Source organism: Elgaria multicarinata, chromosome 1 (assembly GCF_023053635.1).
Source record: "Elgaria multicarinata webbii isolate HBS135686 ecotype San Diego chromosome 1, rElgMul1.1.pri, whole genome shotgun sequence".
NCBI classification, from domain to species: Eukaryota; Metazoa; Chordata; class Lepidosauria; order Squamata; family Anguidae; genus Elgaria; species Elgaria multicarinata.
The window spans coordinates 78,147,221-78,159,985 of NC_086171.1; the positions used below are offsets into that span (position 1 = coordinate 78,147,221).

General features: G+C 43.4%; 1 protein-coding gene across 2 annotated transcripts in view; it reads right to left on the reverse strand.

Annotated features, from left to right (window-relative positions):
- Window positions 1–8,334, reverse strand: part of RAMP3 (receptor activity modifying protein 3) — a 76,335-nt gene extending 68,001 nt beyond the window's left edge. For both annotated transcript variants that reach the window (XR_010025033.1, XM_063116355.1), the window contains exon 1: window positions 8,035–8,334. Coding sequence is in view for 1 of the 2 variants with exons in the window: in XM_063116355.1 (XP_062972425.1) it covers window positions 8,035–8,086 (52 nt within the window). In the remaining variant the exon portion in view is untranslated. The remainder of the gene's footprint in view (window positions 1–8,034) is intronic.
- Window positions 8,335–12,765: the final 4,431 nt, after the last annotated feature.

Genomic DNA, 12,765 nt, shown 5'->3' on the forward strand with positions numbered 1-12,765 from the left:
ATGCAGTCCCATCTTATCAATTACCTTGTATATTTTCCCTAGTACACTTTGTTTCCTTTGACAGCTGAAACATACAAGACAATAGACAAAGCACAGCTATATATAGTTTGACAGCCACAATTGTGCTCCACAATTGCAAAAAAAAAAACCACCTGGACAACAAAAAATTACACAGACATTTGTGCATATGTCCAGGGCTGAAAATGATTTTTTTAAAAAATGACATCATTTTGTGCAAATATGAGGACACCACCCCCCAAAAAAAGTTTGCCAAACAAGTGACAGCACCTCCAATGTGCCACTTGGGCACCCGTGGAAGGGCTGTCACTGCAGCACAGGCAAGTTCAGTTGGCAAGAGCGGCAAAGGGTTCTGTTATTTTTGGCGAGCCGTTTGCTGTCCAATGCCTGTCACCCATGATGGGTTGGCAGTGTTGGATTTGGACAATACGCCAACCTATTGTGGGTACACCTCCTAAAACAAGCCATGGGTTGTTAGGGTGGCTTGTTGCCCATGAAGAAGACACCCTGCAGTAATCAGTCCAGTTTCGCATGTCATGACAACCCACTGTGGCTTGTCACCCACAATAGGTTGTTGTTTCGTGCCCACCCGGTCATTGTCTGAACCAACTTAGTGAAAATCAATTTAGGGCAGAGTCCTATGGATTGTGTTGTCATTGCACAGAAGTCTCTGATCTCAGAGGCTTCCAAGTATCCAATGGCGTGCCAGACTGCTGCCAGCAAGGTGGAAGGAGAACAGAGGCAATTTTCGTCTCTCCATCTTCCTTTGTTTGTTTGTTTTCTCTGTGGATGTGAAAGTTCAGGGGGAATTGGGGGTTGGATCCAGATTTATGTTGGATCTATGCTGTTGGAAGTGAACTTCTATGCCTCCTCCTTCCCACAACAGCCCCTCCAGACCTTTGAAAATGCTACACAGAGAATTAGAAGATCCTGCTGAATGGAGTGAGTAGTGGTATGAATAGGAGGGATCCTCAGAAACCAGGTAGAGGGACATTCTGCAAGCATCCAACATGGTGCTTAATTTTTCAAGGCACATTTCAGACCATTTCTCAGCACAGCCTAGAAGTCACCAGCCTCGATGCATGAACATTTTGCAAAAAGCCAGAGTTGCAAAACCTCTTTCAACCCAAAAGCCGAATTTCATTTGAAAGAAGCTGTCAGGGGTCATATGCTAATGCGGAAGAGGGGCAAAGACAAATGGGACAGAGCAAAGGCAAGAAGACCAGGGCATAAAAAAAATACCAGCACCTTGTAGCTTAAGGGTGCAATCCTAAACATATTTAGATAGGGGGAGTCCCAACTCCCAGTATCCCTCCAGCCAGGAGTGCACCCTAAAGTTCTTACTGCAAGTAACATAGAGCTCATCTACACTAAGCAGGATATTCCACTATGAAAGCAGTATATAAAAGGCAGGAGCCACACTACTGCTTTATAGCAGTACTGAAGTGCACTGACAACTGTTGGGGCCCATCTACACCAAGCAGGATAGAATACTATGAAAGTGGTATATGGTATGTGTCAATGGGCCCCAACAGTTGTCAGCGCACTTCAATACTGCTATAAAGCAGTAGTGTGGCTCCTGCCTTTTATATACCACTTTCATGCCACTTTCATAGTGGAATATCCTGCTTGGTGTAGATGAGCCCAAAGCCTTACGATGTGCATTTCTACTTTTAGAAGAGGGGGGAAATGGTGCAAAAACCAGGAAACCACCAAATGATCAGTGGCTAGGAGAAAGGGGCACGACTATCTGGGGGAATTGGCCCCTCGTCCTGAGATGCCACACTCCTGCAATAAGGAGTGGTGGTGCTGAGGCCTCAGAGACTTTACAGCCAAGCTTTTAGTGTAAGCTCTTAATTTTCATCAGCACTTTTATTTTTCATCTGCAAGGACATATAAATTCAACCCTAGTTAGCTGTGCCTGTTTTCTTCTTTCTCTCCCGCCCTCTGTTAACAAACAACTGGCAGGCCCCTTCTCTAGGGCCTTTTATCTTGACAATATCCAACACTCTGTGCTGCCCTCAACTGCATATCTGTGTTCATTGCAACAGATTTCAGGATGTTTTCGAAAGCACAGACACCACCACCCCACGTCTCTTTTGCCAAGAGTCCTCCTGCGTGAATGGCTGAAAGACATTCATATTATACCAGGGATGAAAAAAGATGGATGGGTGAAGAGTTGTCCAAACCGGGTGGACCTTGGAAACACAGAACTCCCGTCTTTGTCTGGTTTGCCTCAAAAGATCAGTATGATGATAAAAGTCTGAGGTGACTGCCAGTTAATTGCTCTGAGAACACACAGGCCTCTAAAACCACTGCTTTGTTCAGGGAGATTAGTTTATGGCTACATCCATCTGTTCCTTTTCAAAATGAGGCCCTCTCACTTTTGGAAGACAATGTTTTATGCGTGTGTGTTTTAAAGGAGCTGTATAACAAAATACAGTCTCTTCTTGTCTCCGGGTGACACTTTGATTGAATAAATAGAGAGTTGAACTTCTTCTCTTCCTTCCCACCCCCCACAATTTTCATTCCATTCTGCTCCATTTCAGGGCCAGCTTATATAACGTCAGCAGAGGCAAGAGGCAAGGGGGGGGGGAAGCTTTAGTAGTTGATTCTACCCATGGTACAAACTGGCCCTCAGCCAAACAAGGGCGAATACATGGACTTTCGTTGTGTGAAATGTTATTCTTTCCAAAGCTACTGGCTAGGTAAAAGAACAAACAGAGGTGAGTGCTCAACACCGTCTAGGGCACACTGTAACAAGCCACATAGTGAAATAGTAGGGGGGCAAAGGATCAAGCAAGTTTAATAGAAGCTAAAAGAAAAATCGCTCAGGGTTATACAATGGCTGCAAGAACAGAACACCCAGGCCTCTACTCCTTGTAATTCTGCAGGGTTGAATGTCATCTTGCCCTGTTCAGGTTAAGAACGATTAACTTTTCATTTCGATTCCTACTGCTGTTTAGACACACATTCAGGCTTCTCAAGTCAGATTTGCATAGCATTGATTGGCTGGCCCTTGCGTCAATCACAAAGTCAACTTCCTTCTCTCTCTGAACAGTTTTTAAAGTGCTTACATTGTATATCTATTATATGGTGTTTCTATTTAAATGATAGTATTTTAATTTTTCATTTCTATGTTAGCATAAACAAAGTTTATGCAAATCTGCGTCCTCTTTTTCTTTCCTTCTTTTTTTGTGGGGGTGACACATTTTCTCTTTTCGCAATGTGTAAGTGGCTGTCCTAAGCAAAGCACGTTCCGTATCCATTTCTGTTCACAGGTATGCCTGGAAATATACTTAGCCACGTAGAAGCTCTTTGATTACTAACAGAGGGCTTTTCCATCCAGTATGTGACAAAAAGCCCAGTTCTTAAATTTTAATTTTATTACATTTACACTCTGTCCCTCCAGAGAATTCAAGGTGACATTTACTCACAAAATGTACACTTGCCAGGGATCACTTGACAAAAGTACCCATATGATATATATTTTAGTGAGTGCAATCAAAGAAAGAACTCCGGGTTGTTGCCAAATAGCAACTTCATTGAGGAATGCTTAGAACTCAGTGGGCCATAATATGTACCAAAAGAAGCCTACGCTTTATAAAAGTCCTTAATGAAAGAGTTCTACTTGTAGTAGTCGCACAGAAATCCAGCGTTTAGAAGCCATTCTCCAATGTTCCACCACAGTCTAAACAACCAGAGAGTCCTGAGAAAGTTTTTTGTACAGCTTTTCTTTGTTATTACTTGCAAAAAAGATTCACAGAGATTGGAATAGCCTTAGTTTGATACAGTGAAGCCTGCCAGCACTCCTTCGCACAGCCTCTGCCATCGTACACCCCTATAGCCCCTGAGGGAGGGGTTTGTATGCTCCATTCCCCTGAGGGGGCTTGCCCCACAGCCATAGAACAGTATCCCTTGGACCACTCCTCCCCTCGCTTCAACTGCGGCCATAGTTAGACTGGGCTTTATCCCGGGGTGATGCCCAGGATCGTCCCTGTGGATCCACATGACACACAGGGGATCCTGGGATCAGGGAGGGATGATCCCTCCCTTGCCCCGAGATCTCACCCTCCACTTTGGCCCCAGTTTTTCCACGGTTCTGGGCTGAGCCCGAGACCGTGGAACACATGGCTGGGCGCCGCAGGTTGACCCGGCTCCACGCAATTCCTCGCGACGAGCCAGGAGCACTGCACCCATCGAGGGTAGAGTGGGGGGAGCAGGGAATGTAATTTAAATTTTAAAAATTACTTACCGTTTGCGCACAAGCGTTCGTGTGCTGCTGCCCATTTAAGTTTTTAAAAATGGCGTGCGCAACACTTCTCCTTCTGAGGTTGTCGCTCGTCGCATGTAAACAGAGGAGGGTTCTCACATTAAACACATTGCGAGATCTTCCCTCCTCCATCACAGACTAACCGATAGGTCTAGCTAAGGCCTGTGTCAACAGCAATGTGCTGAACAGGAAAGTCTGCCGCCTGAAGATGATGATGCAGACTTCAAACCCATGGACACATTTAAATTAATTAAAATTAAGTAATATGGTTATTATCATTATTATTTTTAAAAAAAACAAATAACCCTGAGGCACACAGCACACCCCTAGGGTTCCCTTAGTATGCATGGCAAGTTTCAAGTGTCCAAGTTTCACGGTCTTGATCTTATGGCACTGACAGTCAACCAGGGATCCTCTTATTATTTTAGATTCAATGCGTTCAGTTTTTCTGACAAGTTCCTGGAAATGTAGGCAAACCATTCCATTCCATTCATTTACAGAGTTTTCCTGTAGCTGCCCTTGTTAGCTTCTATATGCTTCTTATTTAAGCCCTCTTTACAGAAAGCAAACTGAGCCAAAACTTTCCTAAGCAAAACGTTAGCAGACTCTTCAGTGTATGTAGGTTTATGATTATATTTGAGTTTATCGTACAGATGTTTTTGAAATATCCGAAACGTCTAAATTGGCTTCGCCTGACAACTGTGAAAACTATTTGCATGCATAATGATGTAGCAAACAAAGTCACAATGTGCCCCTTAAAAATGAAAGAACTTCATATTGTGGTACTTAATTTCCAGGGAGGAGGAAGAGCTCCTGAGTCCCAGGGCTCTGCGGAAGCGCCACCCGCTGATCTGGAAACCCTTTAACCTAAAAGCCTGATGCGTGGATGCTAAGTGGTTACCCAAGTGGTGAGGAAAAGGCACTCTGCATCTGGTAAGGGGCACTTCCATGTATTCTTACACTGAAAACCGTTGTTTGGGCTCATCCTGGTGAGCCATAGCGTAATGTAAGCCCTGGTTCTAAATTAACAAAACAACCCATGACCAATTAAAAACATTGAACTAACCATTCATGTATAGATACTAAGCAGAAGTGAGCCAATTCACCACAGGAAAGGAAAACAGTGTCCTACAAGGAACTTCTATACCATATAACGTGTGCCTCTTGTGCAAGGTTTAGCTGAGCACCACTCTTGCGGTCAAGCAGGTATTAATTAATTACCCACTTCCAGTTCAGATTGGCCAGTGACCTTCTTGGGAAGGTCACTGGCTTTCCTGTCCATTTTGTGTGCTTGTTTGTCGTTCTTACATGCCTCACTCGCTTAAACTCACTCCACTCTGCAGTTAATTTGGTGCTGTTCATTTTGATTATGGCACACTGTGATCTACGTGGACTTTATAGATTAAGATCAGCAACTAAAAAACCCAGGACCAAATCCATCTCCTGAGAAGTACCAGCTGCCACCACCACCACCACCAATTGCCAACCCTGTGGCAAAAGAAGCACATGTAGAGAATGGTGGCTGTTGTACTGGAATTTGTTGGCTGTCCCTTTTGAGGAGAGCAAAAGGGGCAGTGCACCACACACACACACACACACACACACACACACACACACACACACACACACACACACCAAATCAGCTCTCTTATAAAGCTACTTGCTGACTAGTGTCGTAGACTGATCAGTTCTGGAGGAGTGTGTGATATACCAGAGATCGTACTTTGGGACAGGAAGTTAATAACTCTGTGGGGCACTTCATTTTTGTTATGTGGTGAGATTAAGGGTGGGGTGCGTGTGTGTGTGTGTGTGAAATAGCCCAGATCTATTCCTTATGCCTCAGAGCAGTTACCCAAGCTCTACTGCTTTGTGAGATTTTAGCTGGTCCTAATAACGGTATTCTGGGCAGCTTACTGTAGCTTGGGACGGAGTTCTAATCGGCTAACAGAGTTACCTATAATGTATGTGTGATAAGTTAAATTTTAAAGGGGGGGAAGGAAACATTAACGCTCTTATGTACATGTCTAGACCAACCATGAATGTGTTTGCAATATTTGTGAGGTAAATTAAATTTGGCTTTACTTTTTATTTTGTTTCAGACTTGCATTTATAGCCATCTGCTGTGCAGCAAAGCAGCCTGTTCCAGGCTTGTTACATTACTGCCAAGGCTTTAGGTGAAACAAATACCTCACACTGCAAGTAATTAATAATGGAGGTGGAAGAAGATAAGAAATGGGGTGGAAAACTACAGATTGGGCAAAGTATCATTTCCAAAGACATGCTTATCTGGACCTTGGAACAGATGTTTACTCTCACAAGGAAAGAGGGGAAGGAGAAACAGTTGTAAGAAAATTCCTGCCTTCAGACAGATGACCCACAATTTTTAAAAGCAAATGGTTTTTACTTGCTGGCATTAGGGCCCACTTACTACAAAATGAAATGCCTTTATTATCTAAGCTGCCCACCCAAAATGACCAAGGAAAAATAACCATAGTAATATTCAGCTTGCCTATAAAAATAATAATAATACGCAAACAATTATGAAAACAATTCCACAAGTTTCTTATTAAAAACTTGCTTTAAAAAATTCATGATGTTCTAACTAGCACAGATGTAGTACTTGAGCCAAACATACAGAACTTGACTTTGCGCTCCATCCATCAGAACCATTCAAAGCGAAGCATATTAAAATGCACACCTTAAAAATAACATGTGAATGTAGCAATCGTGTATCATACAGTATACTTGCAGGGGAGCTGCAATGCATTTCAGCTTTCAGTTTTCTGTTGAGTGCACACACAGTGGCAAACTTAAGTTTGTCCCTCCACCATGTTTGCAATGGTTCTTACTGGGCGGCCTTGGGAAAGTCCCAAGCCCAGCTTCTGCTATTAATTCCCCTTCACTAATTCCCAGGACTGATGCGAGGTTAGATGAGATAAATATTGTAAAGCACACTTTGCCATTTAAAATGTACACTATGAATAGAGTTATGCCAGGAACTACATCCAAAAGCTATATGGATCATAGGACATTTCCAGATTAAGGTTTTATGGTACCATCGCTCATAAAATTACACGGGGGGGGGGGGCAGATGATGATGTCTTCAACTCGTAAACCTCCAGCATTTTCCCACCACTTCTTCCATCTTTCCCCTTGCTGCAGAAAATCTGTTAAGAAATGACAGAATCGCTGCACGTTGGTAGCACGAAGAGCCTTATGTCTGAAAGCCCCCCTAGAAGCCATCTACAAAATCCAACTCTATGCTTTTGCACTGAGCACACCCACAAGCATTGTGTCTTTTGGGAATGCAGGCATGTGCTTCTCTAAACATTGCTAATACATTAATTCAAGCAAGATGCTAGGGTGGAGTGTTGGTTTAACTGAAAACTATCATCATCATCATTATCATCCAGTCATGTAATAAAACCTTTATCTAATCACCTCTATGGAACTGTCTCACTTCCCCAAACAAGATCAACATGACCAGAAAGGAATGTCAAAGCAGCTATAGGAGTACTTTGGCAAACTCTTGTTTTTCTTCAGTAGAGGGACTCATGCATTGCTAAACCACGGCGTCCTACTGTAACAAACAAACGATCAACAGCACACAGGTATCTTAAGCATAAAATACAACACTGTAGTAAAATAAAAAAGGGCTTACAAAAGATCACTCAAACAATCCTTTAATCGCTGAGAGTGCGCTGGGCGAAATAACCTCCAGAAGGGCAACATCCTGCACTTACCCCAAAACACAAAGAGGAAAAGTTGCACCAGCCAGAAAGCATGAATTTCCATCCTGACGCTTTCGAGAGCTGGAAGCGGCTCAGCCGGGGGTGGGTTGGGGGAGCAGCTGCAGCGCACATGGGGGTCCGGAAAGGGGGCACTTGGGAAAGCACCCCAAACCCTCCCCAAATCTTGCAACGACCGTCCTACTCCTTAGCAGGAGACCTGTGTTTCATCCACAGCATCAAGTTCTGAGCAGGAACTTGGCGTTGGGGGTGGGGGTGGGTGGCTCGCTGGCTTGCACAAAATCCCACCCTTCTGCTGCTGCTGCTGCTGCTGCTGCGTGCTGCTCCTCCCTCGATGTAAGCAGCAGCAGCAGCAGCAGCGCCAACTCGGAATGCCATTTCCTCTCTTGTTCCGCCTCCCCGCCCCGGCTTGCTTCTCGTGGAGAAGGAGGACGAGGATGTTGCGGCTTTTCCAGGATCCTCCAGGGGAAAGGGAAGAAGTGCAGCTGGGAGCTACCGACCAGGCGCGACCACAAGACCGGGGGACGGGTGGGAGGAGGGGAGCGCATCCCGCCCTCGGAGAGCAGCAGCAGAAGCAGCAGCAGCAGCAGGAGACGGAAGGGTCCTCCTGCGCCTCTAAGAAGCAAAGCTTCTTTCGGAGTCTGCGGTCCAGATCTACACCAAGCAGGATGTGACACTTTGAAAACGGTTTGAAAGCTGTATCTGGAGTGTGTCCTGGGCCCCAACAGTTGTCACTACTGCTGTAAAACGTTTTAAAGCAGTAGGGCATTGGTTATTTCTCGGTTGGACTACTGCAACCCTCTTCTCACTGGCCTTCCTTCTTCTCACATCAGTTCATTGGTTTCTGTTCACCACTCTGCTGCTAAGATCATCTTCTTGGCTCGCCGCTCTGACCATGTCACTCCACTTCTGAAATCTCTTCATTGGCTTCCAATTCACTTCAGAATCCAATATAAACTTCTCCTGTTGACCTACAAAGCTTTTCACAGTCTAGCTCCTTCCTATCTTTCCTCTCTCATCTCACACTATTGCCCCACTCATGTTCTTCGCTCCTCTGCCATGTTTCTCACTTGCCCAAGGGTCTCTACTTCCCTTGCTCGGCTTCGTCCATTTTCTTCCGCTGCCCCTTACGCCTGGAACACTCTTCCAGAACATTTGTGAACTACAAGTTCAATCGCAGCTTTTAAAGCTCAGCTAAAACCTTTTCTTTTTTCTAAAGCTTTTAAAACTTGATTTTGATCTGACTTTTATACCGTTAGTTTTACTCTACCCTGTGCCTGTTTGGTGCATTCTCTTCCCCTTCTTATTGTTTTATTATGATTTTATTAGAATGTAAGCCTATGCGGCAGGGTTTTGCTATTTTATTGTTTTACTCTGTACAGCACCATGTACACTGATGGTGCTATATAAATAAATAATAATTTAAAAACAAAAATAATAGTAGTGTAGATCCTGAACAAACGTGGATGTTTTTCTGTCCACTTTGTCCTACTGTTGGATTCATTGGCAATTAGAATCAAGGCTTTCCTCAAAGATTCTTCAAAGATGTGTGTGTGTGTGTAAGATATCTCTCTCGATCTCTATATAGCAGTTCTCTGATAACTTTTGTCAGCTCAGGTGTGAGAGCAACTTTTCCGCAGAGGACTTGGCTGAGCGGGGAGGGGCCAGGACACTTTGACAACAGTGTGATTAATCACAAAAAAGGGGTGCCTTTCAGCCCTCACTGTGCAAGTGAGCTGGCAAAACGGCGCCAAAATGTACAATTTATAACAACAACAATGCAGATTGTAATGCATACTGGCAGCATCAACTTTAAGCAAAACAGAGTAGTGAAGGAGCATTGAAAATGCTATGGTGTGTTGTCCTTGTTTAATTCTCTTAATATGTTGTGTCATTGGTTTTATCATTAGTTTATTGTATTAGCTTTTATGATGTCTGTTGCCCTGAGAGCTTTGCCTTTAGGATGAGTACTAAGTTGAATAAATGAACACATCAATAAATTAATTTTTTAAAAATGTTTCCATCACCTACATAACCAGACACTACCTGAGACAGAAGGACAATATTCTGCTCTTTTCTTCATTTTAAAAACAGTTCCAGTCCAGTGACAGAAATCTGCTCTTTCATCAGAAGACATGGGGACCAGCAGTATCAAGAACGGCGATTTTCTAGGGATTAAAGTGCTGCAGTTATCAGGATCCAAGGATCTACTTAGATTTCATCAAAAGGCTTTGCACAAGCCCAGCAGAAATTTTGAATGTCTTTGAACAGTCCACCTCATGCTAGATCAGGAAACTGCTTTTGAAATTTCCTCATTTCAAAATAATGTAAGCGCTGACCCAGGGCAGTGTCAGGATTAACAAGACCTTGTAACCAGGAACAGAAAAACACACATAGAAGAGAAATGATACCACTCACTTTTATTCTATAGTGTCATGTCATTGCTACAAATGTATCTTAGTACATTACTTTTCCCGCAGGGCTATAATCAACCACAGCAACTTAACCCACAACATCAGATAATTATGAAATGCCAATGGCTCTTGGCAACCTAATGTACACCTTCACCGATAATGATCTCCAATCCTCCTATCTTCAGCTGGAAATGGGACCCAGATCTTCTCTAGTCAACCCAGGGCAAGGCTTTCAGAGATGGAACAGCAGACAGATCATGGAAGCTACTGACCACAGAGTCCTGGTTGAATAAATTCAGGGTGGAATTTTGGTCAACCATAATACTAAGGGGTTCTAAACCTAACCACAGATGACTACACTGTGTCTGAGTTGTTGTTGTTGAGAAACTGTAGCCATATCTCTACAGTTACAATTCGGTATGCATTGGGTGATCAGGGGGCTGGGTAGAGTGTATGTTTATATGATTAATCTTGATTTTTAGGCCTGAAATTTAGGTGAGTTCACAGGCTTAAAAGCAATACAGTCTTCTTTGTAACGAGCCAATATTTTCCCTTAAGAGAAAGGTAACTATTAGGGGAGGGATTATTGACCTCTTTAAAGCATTGCCAGCAGAAATAAACTTTTTAACAATGTGAAAATAGATTAACCACTTACTTTGGTAAAAGAAGAACCAGGAACTAGTGATTAAAGACTACAGCAATGCATGAAGGGTTAGGTCTTCACTCCATAGCAACAGAACTAGTCAGTAACCAGGGTTGGAACAACAGAATACGACAAAGCCACAGTAGTTTGTATTGCTGTGCCATTCCACGCTTCACCACACAGTTAAGAAGCAGGAAAACTTCTCCACTTTAATTGGTCCTCTGTATTCACCCTTAATAGCATTTACTTTTAGGGTTGACACTCAGAGAAAACAAAGATGAGAAGTTTTGTGTAATGGGGACCTCCTAATGTCATTGTAATAACTGGGGAAACCACTACATGGTGGATGTAGAGTTTGCTCAGGTTGTTTTGGACCTGGCTTCCCTGAGATGTATTTAGCATAGGCAATGGCCAGTGGGCTAAAAGAGAGGGTCACTATAGGGGGCAATTCAGGCAAAGGAATGATGCCATTGTTATAGAATGGTTATATCAGGAAAGGAGGAAAAGGGCGATACTTGTAGGCTATCTTCCTTTCTGAGCGTGTAGTCAGCCAGGAGGCTTTTGAATTAAACATCAATTTCCCACCACCCATACAAATTGCCCATGCAAATTTTGCAAAAATAGCTCGTTCCCTGGTGTACCAAGTCCAATTCAGCACACAAGGAGGAGAGGAGATGGGCTATGCAGATCGGGTGTCCGCACTAAGTTCAGCATCACGGATGTTGTCAATAAGCATCAGGTTAGAGGCCAATGTGATGGTGATCATAGAAGACTATCTGGCTTTTATCACAGTGACAAACTGAAGGAACACCTCCTCCCATATGTACCTGCCCAGACCTTAAGGTCATCCTCAGGGGGTCCTTCTCCACCAGCCCCTGCCAAAGGAGGTGAGGCAGGTGGCTACCAAGAGGAGGGCCTTCTCGGCTGTGGCACCCCAGCTGTGGAATGAGCTCCCTAAGGAGGTTCGCTTGGCACCTACATTATATGCTTTTAGACGCCAGTCTTGAGGTTTATATAGTATTTATAAACCCTTTTGTTCACTATACCAGTGAACTAGCAGAGTTGCAGCGGTTCTTAACTATGAAAGTCAGCAAAGACCAAATTAACTTCAAGACAGAGTCTATTTAGTTTGGTACAAAAATAAAGTATTTTACTGATAGAACATAACACAGTTTATGGCAATACAAATTTACACCAACATACTCACACACTTGGTCATACAGATTACAGCAGGGCTCACAGCAGTAGAGAGGGAATATTTTAATCTGGTTACAAAGCTCCAAAACTCTCTTTATATACACTTCCCTGAACAAATGATGAAACCACTAATTGGCAATGGCAAGACAATTAGACTTTTGCATCATCCCAATAATTCAATAAAGTCCACCTGCAAACTTGACCTTTAAGCTGATTGACTGATGCTGAGTCTTCAGTTTCTTCCAGGTTTAGCAGGCTTGTACAAAGATATGGAAATCACAAAAAACCAGTCCTAATTCAGGACTCCCAACACCCCTTCTTTTTTGGGTTTTCCACTATTTCACCACGTTACAACATTTGTACAGTTAATCACATTTTTAGCCCTCCCTGAAACCTAACGTTTCACAAATCTCCCAATGTTTGATGGCTCCTAACGGTTTTGTAAAGACGTCTGCCAAATTATTCTGGGAC